The sequence below is a fragment of the Denticeps clupeoides genome, chromosome 1 (assembly GCF_900700375.1).
Source record: "Denticeps clupeoides chromosome 1, fDenClu1.1, whole genome shotgun sequence".
Taxonomy (NCBI): Eukaryota; Metazoa; Chordata; class Actinopteri; order Clupeiformes; family Denticipitidae; genus Denticeps; species Denticeps clupeoides.
In genome coordinates, this window is record NC_041707.1 from 5,401,650 (window position 1) to 5,415,473 (window position 13,824).

At 42.6% G+C, this 13,824-nt stretch overlaps 1 protein-coding gene across 3 annotated transcripts in view; it reads left to right on the top strand.

Annotated features, from left to right (window-relative positions):
* Positions 1–13,824, top strand: part of adck1 (aarF domain containing kinase 1) — a 101,942-nt gene that overhangs the window by 71,438 nt on the left and 16,680 nt on the right. For all 3 annotated transcript variants that reach the window (XM_028999085.1, XM_028999093.1, XM_028999100.1), the window contains 2 exons: positions 10,384–10,533; positions 11,376–11,573. In XM_028999085.1, the coding sequence (XP_028854918.1) occupies positions 10,384–10,533; positions 11,376–11,573 (348 nt within the window). The remainder of the gene's footprint in view (positions 1–10,383; positions 10,534–11,375; positions 11,574–13,824) is intronic.

The following is a 13,824-nucleotide window of genomic DNA, read 5'->3' on the forward strand; positions in this document are numbered from 1 at the left end:
GACTAAGAAGGATGCTCATGAAAATGAACTCATGGGAGTGCATGACATTATTAAGTGGTTGAGGCTGATTTGAAAGAGGCCTGCACACTTACAGTTGGAATGATGGCATGGTTCGGACATTCTGACTGGCCAGGCGGGCCTCGAGTCTAGGACCAGGGGAATGATTCATTTCTATGAACTGCTATCATCTTAGTGTCCTATGGCGAGGCTCATTAGGAACAAACACTCTCCCAGTGCTTTCCCTGTACGCCATTGCCCCTGACAGTGACTGATTGCTGTTACTTAGGGAGTCGGGGGTGGCTTGAGGCCTAATGAAAATGCAATCATTGCTACCCAAGTGACAAGAGAGACTGAGAGGCTTAATGGAGTCGATTGCGGCTTGTGCATTAAACACGTTCACCTAGTTCAAAACGAGGTGGAGGGAAATATGATTTGTGACTGAAGTTTTTTTTTACCTTTTTCTTTTTTGTACTAATTGCACGTAGCTGTGCTGTTGGTGGGGAATGGCACGTCACTCTGAATTCTGCATCCAGAGATTGAGTTCCCAAGGTGACCCAACAAAGCACCTCTGCTCGTTGTTTTCACAGATAAATAATGCTAGTGAAAAAAAGTCAACACGGTGCGTCAAATCATTGAATGAAACGTAAATATCAACCAAATAAAAAAGTTCTACCGCATTACGTAATAATATCTAGTACCTCAGTAGTTTAGCGGGGGGTTATTAGCTCTGGAACTTTTCTCAGTTTCCATGGTATTGAAAATTTTCTGATCTACCACTTGGTATGTTCCATTCTGAAATGCTCTGTTCTGAAATTTCCATTCTGAAACAGGCCATGGCGCAAAATACACTTTATTCACCACTTTATTAAAGCCATTGGTGACCTGCCCTATTTTCCTTATTGCATTTTAAACCTATTATAGAAGTCTTACATTTAGTTTTTATACTGTTTTTTTTTTAATACTCTACCCAGTGAAAAGGCAATCTGTTCTATTGTGCTGCTGCTGTTGCACATCATTTTATTTTGTGAGTGCCTTGTTTGTGGCAAGTGGCTTCATGTTTCCTTCATGTGTGTGTGCAAGTGTGTGCGCTTACTGTGAAAGATGTTGAGCTATTAGTAGAGCAATATTTAGGGTTTGTATTTATTTATTTCATGTTTGTTACAAACTATTGCACCAGTGCTCTTAAGTTCATTTTTGGTTAATAAAATGTTTGGCTTTCTGATTTTAATGTTGTTAATGATATTAATGTTGGCCTCAAGTAATGTCATAGTTGCCTCATGTAATGTTTTAATCTGTCACGGTGGCCGTACATGCCAAGGAATGAGGACGCATACGCAAGGCATCACAAGACAGGGGTTTATTACATGGAGCACAAGACAATGGCGAATCAATGGCGAACAGAAACAAACAGGGCAGCTTTATACAGGCAGACACAGGTGAAAACAATCCGGAATCATAACACTGGACCAGCACGAAAAGCCACGATCTGGAGTAGCCCCTTTTGGATCCTGGCAGAAACATTGCTCACAATTGATAACCAACTCTAATTTGGTGCACCTTGACTCATCTGGTTTTAGTTACAGAGGGTTGAAACCCGCTGTGTGACAATATGAAGCCCGTAAGCATTCCATATGTATCCATATGTGCTACCCGCTGGTATTTCACATGTGCCTGATCTTCCACCGCCACACGCGATGATAAATGGAAAACACATAATGGGTTGCCATTAGTAGAAGCGCCTAGCCTTTGAGGCAATTTGTTTGCCGTCCACATCTCCATTTAACAGGCCTGTGAGGTGATTAATAATATGCAGGATAATACTGGTGCCCTTACTGTGTTGTGTTCCACATTAACAGCTTGTAATGCTGTTTTTTTTTTGTTTTTTTTTTTTTTAACCAAATTCTTACCAAAGCCCCACCGAGAATGTCAGTGATTCCGCCACTCTCTTCACTGCTGATCTTAAGCCTCGGAACAGGCATAGACATATTTTTACAGTTTTCAGCAGTTGTGGATGTTTGTCGACATATGGTCAGCTTGATATTAGAAATAGCGTAAAGTGGAAAATGTTTGCTTGTTTGGTTACACTTCTGTTTGGGGAACAGGTGTACTGTGCAGAAACTGTTTGGCTGTGCCTAGTTATAGGCTTGTAAAAAAATAAGGCAGCTAAAATGCAAGCAAATATTGGCTTTAGTTTGCAGGGAACATCAGACAAAGACATTACTGGGCTGGCTATGGATACTGCTACCACTGGGGCAGTGGTGGCCTAGCGGTTAAGGAAGCGGCCCCATAATCAGAAGGTTGCCGGTTCGAATCCCGACCCGCCAAGGTGCCACTGAGGTGCCACTGAGCAACGCACCGTCCCCACACACTGCTCCCCGGGCGCCGGTCATGGCCGCCCACTGCTCACTCAGGGTGATGGGATAAATGCAGAGGACAAATTTCACTGTGTGCACCATGTGCTGCTGTGTATCACATGTGACAATCACTTCTCTTTTTTTTTTTTTTTTAAATGCAAGCAAATATTGGCTTTAGTTTGCAGGGAACGTCAGACAAAGACATTACTGGGCGGTGGCTATGGATACTGCTAAAGTGTGTTGTGCATAGATTGCAATGACCAGTGTTGCAGTAACAGATTGCAGGGTTGTGATGACAGCAACAAAAATGTTGACTGTTGTGTGCAAGGTGTGATTTGTGCATCCTTATGGCCTATGGATAAAAACGCCTCCTGAGTCCCTCAGTCATGGCCATGATGCTTCCGAGTCTTTTGCCTGATTTTAGATGTTTGAACAAGCTGTTGTTTGGGTGAGATTTGTCCTTAACCTTACGTAACCTTGATGGCCCTGGTCCTACATTTCTTGTTGTAAATGTCCTGGAGAGATGGAAGATGGAAGTAGTAACAGGCAGGACTGTGCTGTATGACCTAAATCGCATAGCCCAATGTCAATCATCTCATATCCCGAGCAGTGCCCGACTGGTAACACAATTTCTAGGAAGTTTAGTGTCTTGGAAATCTTTCCTCTAGACTCTTCTCTGTCCTGCCCCCTATGTGGTTTGAGGGATATTTTAAAGCGTCTGCCAAATGCTGCAAATGTAAATGTTTTTGATCATTCCCAGAGGTGGGTAGTAATGAGTTACATTTGAATAATGTGAAGTGATTGTCATTGTGATACACAGCAGCACACGGTGCACACAGTGAAATGTGTCCTCTGCATTTAACCCATCACCCTTGGTGAGCAGTGGGCAGCCATGACAGACGCCCTGGGAGCAGTGTGTGGGGACGGTGCTTTGCTCAGTAGCACCTCAGACACCTCAATTAAGTCCATTAATATTTATTAATATTATTGTTATTATTAGGACATACCAGAATTAACACATTTATATTTTTTGTCTGAATACATTGTTTCTAAAGAAAATAAATGAGATATTACAATCCTACAGGTACTCAGGACTATCAGGTACTCAGTACTATCTCAAAAATACTTTTGTACTCTTACTTTTTTTGGATGACTACTTTTTACTTGAGTATTATTATTTTGGAGTAACGACTACTCTACCCACCTCTGATCATTACATATGTATGTCTATCGTAATACAGCAGCCATAGTGTCTGTTGACTGTTGCTTATTTCTGTGTCATGTCACATGAGGTGATGTCATCAGACTGCATCTGCAGTCAGATTACTCCACTCTCCAGTAGAAGAGGGTGCAAGGTGTATGCTTGGATTTACATACAATCAATAAATATGGAATTTTCTGCTAGAGCAGCTAGATCTACAATGAACATTATCATTCCAGTTTTTAGGATAAATAAATCATAAAGCCGTGCTGCTAAAACACCAGTGAGGTTTTGTGATGAAGCTCATGTGTTGCAGCCTTCAGTATATAGGTCAAACTGAAGCCCCCCACCCACCCAAAAACAGGAAATCAGTGCTGACAAGCGGAGCGGAGGCGAGATATTGGGAAAGACAGCTTGTCTGAAAGTGGACGACATGCCAGCAGATTGAAACAAACACTACCCTCTCACCACCTGAATTAAATCTCGAGCCATTAGTTGCCGGTCAAAAAAAAAAAAAAAAAATGGTTTCCCTTCCAGGATTAACCCACGCGATGCCCACTGCCTCTCGCAATATACCAACCATTACCCTTCAGCCCTATTCAGAAGCATCCCTTTGTTCCTACTGCAGGAAGCAGAGGTCCGGAGACTCCAGCTTCTTTGGGACAATGAAATAGCGGCATCGGGTAATTAAAAGCTTTTGTTGAAATCGGTGGCTGCGGGGGCAGTGAAAGAGGAGCCGAGGAAGGTCTGGTGACCGGGACTCACTTATCTCCCTGCAGATCTGCCAGTTCAGGCCCACACGTGCCAGCATCTAAAAGCATCTAATTAGATTTACCGGTGGTTCTGGGTAAAAAGCTTTTTTTTTTTTTTCTTTCCTTCTGCTCTCTTTTGTCTTTCTCAATATTGATCAGCAGACTGCAACTAGATTCAAGCAGAATGTACCCGGAAGGTAAAAAAATGGCTCAGAATATATATATATATATATTGGAGAGTCATTTTATATTGTCTCAGTAAATAATCAAGTGTAACGATTGTTATTGCTCCTAAAAACATGAGTGCGACAGATGGTGCCAGACTAGCTTTTTCGAAGTGCACTCTTAGCCGGAGTAAATAATGGTTAAGTGTAGTGCCGGTATAGTTTCACATTTCCCCTACAGTGTTTCAAGGGTTTTAATGGCACTTTTCAGGCAAACACTGAATTTGACATATTTCACATCCAGGGCATTGTGCTCGTTCTCTTTTGAGGTTTTTTTTACAGCTCAGGGCTGTGGAATTCACAAGTACACAGAAAATCACACAGAGACCTTCCATCACATGGAATTTCCTTTTAAAGGTCATAGATAATCACTCCCGGTATCTACAACAGGAGGCTTTCTAGCTGCTGGTGTAAATTATGGCAGGTTTGCTGCCATTACCCGATGTTTAGCATGTTTGCTCTGATTCTGCGTCATTATTAATGATTGACTATTCCGCTATCCGAAGGTACCTTTTCATTGGCAAAACCTGGCTTGCGGGAACCTTGGTTTGGTTTTAAAGTTTCATGATGACTATAATAAACTAGGAAATGGTGCAGTGGCTTCACTTCCAGGGCTGAAAATCCAGTACTTTTCAAGCATTTGTGTGGCAGGTGACATCATGACATAATAGTTGTTGTTGTCAGGCTAACATTATTCCCAGATAATATGCAAAACTTCTATGAAAGTACGAAAATCATGCGGTTGAAATATTCCTTTGTTAGAATAAATAACTTCAAACCATTCTGGTCCTGGTGCAATATCACAGTATCTTAAGAGACTGTCTTAAATATGATAGTTTTGTAAAATTCAGTATGATTACTACAGTTAATATAAGGTTGTGAAACGTCACACATTCTGAAATAATGCAAGTTGTAAAAATTGCATTGAAATGAAACCTTCAACATCAGCAATCTGTGTCTGGCACATTTTTTTTACATTTACAGCATTTATCAGACGCCCTTATCCAGAGCGATTTACAATCAGTATTACAGGGAGCAATTTAGGGTTAAGTGTCTTGCTCAGGGACACAATGGTAGTAAGTGGGATTTGAACCCAGGTCTTCTGGTTCATAGGCGAGTGTGTTACCCACTAGGCTACTACTACCTAGTGGGTAACACACGAAAAAAATAAGAAAAAAAAAAACACTCAAAAACATCACAAGACAGCCTTGTGACTGAATTTATAAGAAATAGGATTAACAAATAGGATATCCTCACGGTCTGGCCCCAGCAGTAGCTGTTTGTGTGCATTTTTAATGCTAAGGGCAGTTTAGTCCGATGTTTTCGCATTCCACATCCAAGGTAACCCTATTCCCAGAGCCCCTCGTCCCGTTCAGAATGAAAAGATTTCTACTGGCAGGTATAGCTTGAGACGCTGAACACTTGCAGCAGAGGCTGGAGGGAGGGAGAACGAAAGAAACAAATAAAAGAAATAAATACAGTGTCTGCTTCCTGGCCTTCCTTCTGTCTCTCTGGGCTATAAATAGTGGACTCTTCTACACTCCCGCTCCCGCTGTACTGTACAGGTTGTCAGCCGGAGTAGTAGAACAAGTTGTGCTGCTCGACTACTTGCACAGAGGGAGAAATGCCCGTTTGTCATGCTGCATGAGTCAAAGGAACGCAAGTGTGACGGAACGAAAAGGACACCGGCACAAAATAATACGGGAAGTGGGTACTAGCATCAAGCCAAGCAACGCAAACAGAACAGGCTCTCTATTCAGGGGCTGCTCCCTTCTTTCAAAGGCCACAGCGCCTGAGCATCGTTAAATAAGACCTAGCCTAGCTGCTACCTATGCACATGGAATATCGGGATGGATTAGACCAGGAAAAAATTTGATTGAGGCACCACTACAAATTTACACGTGGCTTGATTATATTGCAAATGTATTGTAACAATTGTCATCCTGGGCTTTACCCTTCCTCTAAAAGACTGCGAGTTGATGCAGCCACGGGTCGTGTGTGGAGCGTGTCCGACCCCACGTCCCCTTTCCCAAAGTAGATTCCTTCATGTTAGTTTTTTATAGCACCTGCGCCTGGGTCCTCCCCATTGTTGGTGTAGTGACAGGTACACTGACCTTTTCTGTTTTTTTTTTTTTTTTTTGTCTTTATTGTATTTTTATTAAATTATAAGCACACGGTGCATTAGTTGCCAGAAGGCAGGTGTTTCAGACTAGTGTTTCAGACTTCACAGCTGAGTCACCCTGGCTAAGGTGTGTCCCTCATCCCACAGCTAGTCCCCCCCACCCACCCAACGCACTTCCCAGCCCGCTGTGTGTGTTTGCCGTGTCGGGAGTGGCGTGTCCAAGCGTGCTGGCTGCTGATAGGGATGTCCCTCGTTTGTATTCAGTCAGCTTGTGCAGACACTTTTCCTGTCACCTGGCCAATGCTGGTGGGGACTAGGTTGGATGTCCATGTGTGAGGAGGGGCGGAAGACTCCGAGGGAGGAAGCTCCGCCCCCGGCCGCTGATCTTTAAACAAAGGCTGCACTTCATTGACACGGCCTTTCAGTCAATTACAAATATTTGCTGTAGCGGCTGACTCTTGCCTGCAAGTTGGCCAGGCCGAGTGTGGTTACGTACACACGGGAAGCATGCAGGCTCGGAGAGTCAGCGGCAGCGGGTGTGATCTGCATTATTTATTAATCCCCCCGGCCAATATTTCAAATCTTTGTCCATGCCCTTGCCAGTTCGTCATCAGCAAAAACGACACTAAATCCCCCGTGCAGATTAGCTGTGGCCTGTGCGTCTCTACTCAACTGGCAATTTATTTATATTTCAAGGCAATAAAACACCCCGTACAAGCACAGAAGGTCTGTACAAGCACCGAATTACAGGAGTGCAAATGCAATAAATATACAAAATATTAATCACAGCCTATATATATTACTATTTTTAGCAAGTTTTAATTAGTTGCATAATTAGGACTTACTTGTGAGTAACAAGCATCAAGATGAACATAAATAACACTTTATGTATTTATTCATTGAGGCTTTTTGTTAAATAAAAAAAAATCTTAATATTATGCTCATAGTTACCACACTTGCATACAGTGGTTTTTGTAATCATGTCAGTTCTAGCGTCTGCAGGAAAAACATGTACAGTACATAGAATTGTTCTGGAGGGTGACCTGGTCATCCATAACCTCCTCCAGCACATACAGATAATGTCTTATCAGCGTAACCTGCCTGCCTCAGTCGATCGGTCTCATTTCGCCTTGTGCAGGGGGCTCATAGGCTGCATCCACATCTCGCCGCCATCGACTGTCCCAGCATGCATCACAGCCAGCTGCCAGTGAGAGCTTAGTGCAACCCCGTGATTAAGCCTGCAAGTAGCAACTTGCCTCTGAACCAGAGGACCCAGGTTCAAATCCCAAGTACTGCCATTGTGTCCCTGAGCAAGACACTTAACTGAGTTGCTCCGGGGTGCCTGTAACTACTGATTGTCAGGCGCTTTGGATAAGGCTGCCTGATAAATGCTGCAAATGTAAATCGGAGCTCTTCCTAAAACATCGCAGCAGAAAGCTGCCGCATGATTTGAATGGGGGAAGACATTGTTACATTTTGCACAATGACTTGTTGACCTTTAGTCTCCTCTTAGAGGCTCTCCAGCCTCAGAGCTTGGTAGTTACCTGTGATTCATAGCCTCCATTTGTGGGGGAATTAACTGTGATGTCACCCACTGATTCATGAGCAGCCCCCGTTCACTCTGCTTTTATAAATATGTGCGTCTGTGCACTGGGAGATTTAGGGAATGACCATCATCACGTACTGCAAGGGACTCCGAGAATAGCTTCATGTGCACGGCCTGTTTCCTTACCCACTAGGCCTCCATTGACCCACAGAAGTTGTTTTGAGAATATATAGTTGTTTTTAAAACTGTCTGTAGGACAATGGATTGTGTCCTTTTAGGTGTCATTACAGTGCATAATTATGTATAATGACCAATTATGGTAATAAATTGTTAATGACGTGTTTTATGCAGGGTCACAAATTTGATAAGATTGAAATGATAAATTATATTGAAATGCACTGTATCAGTTAAATTGTGTTTTTCATCAAATGATCATTCATGTTGTCATCCAATTTAATGTTGTCAGTAGAAAGATGAGATGTTTTTTTCTCTCAGTAGATTGAATGGTACCTGGGTTTTATTTCATTTCCTAGTTTCTGAGAAACATAATGTCATTAATTATAATTAGGGCTGTCTGTGATTCATCACAATTAATCACAATGAATTCATAAGCCTTAAACTTGCTACAATATTTAAAGGCCCCCTTTCATGTTTTTTTTTTTTGCTTTTTATATCAGTCTTGTTGGTCCCCTAATACTGTCTCTGAAGTCTCTTTCTGAAATTCAGCCTTGGTGCAGAATTACAGCCACTTTGAGCCAGTCCTACAATGAGATTTTCCCAGGACGTGCCGTTTCACCGTCTGCAGCTTTAAATGCAAATGAGGAGGAGAGAGGTGGGACGAGGAGGAGAACTCCTCATACGGAGTTCATCTCCAAGCATTTCTATGAGCATACATTTACATTAGTGTACAAAGTTATTCGTAATACACAACATTCGTAGTGGCGGAACGGTCTTTGAAGAATATTATGCAACACACACTCAAGCCACACAGTCACATCTGGAGTGCCCGCAATTGGGTCAAACATTTGAGGAGACACATGTGGCTGAGGAAGTGGACAGTGGCAGCGGCTCCAAAATATTTCACAAGTGCCCCTAAATAGATATACAGTATAAAACTCTGATACATGCATGCATCATTTTCATAATTAAAACAAACATATAATTTATCAAATATTGTCAATTATTTGTATAACAAGCAGTTTATTGAATAGGCTATCACATCTGTGTTTGGAAGAAATGCATTACTCTGTAATTACAGTAAGACTTCAACAGAATACCGTCGTCCAGCCATTATAATTCATCATACACTGAGAATAGGAGACAAATCAACAATACGTCTCTTCCAATTATGGCAAATTTATATTATGCTTACTGTTTATATTATGAACACTGTCAAAAAGAACCATAAGCCACATCAGTGTCTATTGTCTGTTTACTGTTTACTGGGCAGTGGTGGCCTAGCGGTTAAGGAATCAGAAGGTTGCCGGTTCGAATCCCGAGCCACCAATGTGCCACTGAGCACCGTCCCCACACACTGCTCCCCGGGCGCCTGTCATGGCTGCCCACTGCTGAAAACTGCAGAGGACACATTTCGCTGTGCGCACCGTGTGCTGTTCCGCAGTGTTTCAGAACGGCAATCACTTCACTTTCACTTAAGTTCACTCACATTACTGTCATAGCCAAGTGGCTAATAATCCAACGACACATCTGCTTACCTTTATCTTTTGCTCGTTTCTCCTCTTCTTCTCTTCTATTCTCTTTTTTATCTAAACTGACTACCTGATGGCTTTGACCTTTTCTTGTCCATCTTCCATCTGTGTTAATTTTGCAGTCCAGGATCAACACCCATCTCCCAACCCAAGAATCACCTCGTAAACTAATACGATATTTGTAGGGGTCTTTTTCCACTTGCGCTGACCTCCCGCATATGTGGGTGTGATCAAATTTACACAACACATTATAAGTCAAAATATAAGTCTATTTCACAAAGTCTGGTGCTTTTGTGTTTGTTTCCAGTTTGTATTTTTTGGCAAGCTGGTTATCAGATGCTGTACCAGCCAGCCAGAGAATCCCCCCACCATCCCTGCGGTTTCCACTCCTCTGCTCCCTGGTTTGATGCAGCGCGTATGTGTGAGTGTACAGTAAACAGAATGCAATTATGTTTGTCTCCTCTTTCCCTGCTAGATCTCGCGGAATCTTGGCAAGATGTACAGCGAGATGATATTTGTGAACGGTTTTGTGCACTGTGACCCGCACCCTGGCAACGTCTTGGTGAGGAAGTGCCCGAAAAGCAATAAGGCCGAAATTGTGTTACTCGATCACGGCCTGTATCAGGTAAGACATCGCACTGGCCTTCCCGGGAAAAGCAAATTCATCACATATTACAGGCCATTATTCACCCACATGCTGCGGGGACGCTGGCATGTATGGCTCTGACCCTCAGCGGCAAATGCTAAAAGCATTTCATTAAACAGCCGGCTGTGGCTACACAGTGCTGCTTCCCGATGCGGCCGCGTCTCCATCCATCCCCACACCTCCACAGGAGGAGGCAGAGTTGTAAATGCATTCACAAAGATAATTTGGCGATAAATATGCACTTCTGAAGCTGCGCTATAAAAGTAGAAGAGTGTTTGAGAGCTATTCTCCTCGTTCCGGCCATAATGGAACCAATTTGTGAGTAATGACTTCAGATTGTACTGTTGCCTCACAGAATTTTAATTTCTGTGTAGTTATATAGTTTCTTTTTTTTTTTTTTTTTTTCAAATCATCATTCTAGCCATGCGTTGTTTTCATGTTAATTAAGTGTTAAAGTTGCTAAGTGCCTTCCCAGAGCCGCATGCAAATGAAGCGTTTGTCTGGGGTGAATTTGACGCTCTTTTCTTTAACATTAGCACTTTCTACAGCTGTGAGGAAGTGTTGTTTCGACATTTGCCTGTCTGCCCAGAGCAAACAGCATTTTTCATTCTCAGAGAGCTGTGCAAGACGAGGGTGAACCGTTCAACTCCAAAATACAAAAATGTTACTAAATTTTATATACTGTATATAAAATTTTTCTCTTAATTTTTTCTCTCAAATAACTTTGAAATACACTTCATGCAGTTGTTTTTATGTTTCCCTGGCTATTGCAAGTTGACCTTATTTTAACAGTTTGCATTGCCTTTTTGCTGCTGTCCCAGGTGCTGAACCCAGACTTCAGGATGGACTACTGCCGCCTGTGGCAGGGCCTGATAAAGGCCGACATGAAGGCTGTGGAGAAGTACAGCCGGCGTCTTGGGGCGGGAGATTTGTTCCCACTCTTTGCCTGTGTCCTCACTGCCCGGTCCTGGACCTCCGTCAACACTGGCATCAGCCAGACTCCTGTCACGAACTCAGAGGTATCTGAACTGGGAGTCCTGCACACCGCACACCCTCACAGTCTCTTCTGCCTACAACAGCATTTATACATGGAGTTCAGGAGCAAAAGTCCATTCCTCGGGGTATTTGTGTGAACTCCCCCCATCAGAAACATACGCTCTGACCCACGTGGGTGGTATCGGGGGAGGATGGACCTGAGCCCGGTTCTGCACGCCCCACCAGAAGTGGCCTCGGTTGGGAGGCCCGGCCATCTGTGGAGTGTCAGGGATGTTTATTTATACATCCCTTCTGCAATGCTGGATGGCTATCCTTGTGGGAGTGGCCGTAGGGAAAAGTTTACGTCACTACTGTTGTGTGGGGTAACCTTTTTCTCCCATTTATCCCAGAAATCAATGGGCGTAAATCCTGCTGGTTTTCTAAATCAAACATATAGAACTATTTTCCCTCCACTGCATCGATCGCGCTCCAGGAGAGGGAATTTTTTAATGCAAATTAAGGGACACGCCTGTGTTCTGTGGAATAAAATATTTGACCAATTGTAGGTGATACGGACAGGTTCTCCAGATCCATATGGAAGTCCAGGTTTGCTGACACTGGTTTTGTGGTGTCAATGTTGTCTGCCTGAAATTCCTAATTGCGCTCACCTGATGTTGCTTGTATATGGGAAATACCCCCCCCCACACGCACACACACACACACACACACACACATATATATATATATATATATATATATTATTATTATTATTATTATTATTATTTATTTAGTCTTTGCCGGGACATTGTTAATGTCTGTGCTTTTTTGCCTTGTCCTGTATTGCATGCATTTGTTCCAAGTAATAATCCCAGTCTCCACAAAGTTGTGCGAATGCTTCCTGTTTTCCTTCCTGCCACGGCGATCGCCATTGCCCGTGACAGTGATAGATCAACATCACAGACTTTCTGTTCATCCTGAATTTGGTCTCTTTGGACTCCCTAAGTGGACGTCATTCATCAAAATATTCAGAAGTAGTATTGACGAAATCCAAAACATACTAATTTCAAGCATTTACATTACATTTACATTTACATTTACGGCATTTGACGCCCTTATCCAGAGCAACTTACAACGTGCTTTCAAGTTACCATCGATGAAGAGATCAATTCTGGTTCACTAGGACCCCCAACTATGAATACATCAATTTTATTCACTCTGTTGTAGATTCTGTACACAAGTTCGACAATAAGAAAATTACAATTTAGTCTAAATATTCTTTAAAGAGGAAGGTCTTGAGCTGTCGGAGAAGAGTCTAGATGCAGATGTTAATATGATCATTGTGACTCAATTCCTACTAAAACTTTTAATTCAAAGTTGATTGCAATCGTCTTGCATTGTATTGCAATATCTTGCTAATTCCTGTAAGCCTCCGAAGTCTCAAACAAGTTTCAAACAGCATGCGCTTCAGAGTTTTGTGAAAGCTGCTGAAGGTGTCTGTCAGCAGCATGCAGTTAGGCCCCAGCAGTGGGTGACAGGCATCTGTCAGCTGAGCCCCAGTGAGTCTCTCTCTCAGTCCAGCAACCCCGACCTTCCAAGCTGAGGTGATTATGGCCTCACGGTTCGTACGGCTGAACTGCTTTGTTCTCCTCGCTGTAGATTCCTCGTTTGTTTCCCGAAATGGAAGAAATCTTCCAGGTACCCTGTCCCCTCCCCCCCCTGTTTTTCTACTCAATAAAATTGCTAGAATGTTTTGAAGTAGTCTGGTCCAAGATAATTGCTGGCAATTACAAAGCCTGTTTCCAAATGTACAGCTGTGACATTGGTGGAAAAAGGAGCCTGTCTCATTTGCATAAAAAAGCTGCGATAGGAACATATTGTATTGCAAGAGTGCGATGGGCGCTAAAGAATGCAGAATGACGGGAGAAGGGGCTTTTTTTTGTGTTGTCAACTGTGTAGGGCTTTGTCTTCCACCACTCTAAACAATGGTGATAAATTAGTCAGGCCATTTAAAATGGCATGTCTCGTTTAAAAAGTGATTCTTGGAGGACCTTTAGGGAGTGGATTGAAAGAGTAAGGCATTAATGTAGAGCATCACTTTAATTTAGAATATAACAAAATAAATTTGTATAAGATTTGGTCCTGTATCTTCATTTAATTTAATGATCACCTTTATGCTTCACTAATTCCTCGAAACATAGGTTTGTACCTATACAAATTAGTGCAAAGAATTTTTATTGGAGAAAAGTATGGAGGAAAAATGAGAGAAAGGGGGATTGTAGTTTATTCAGAAGAACA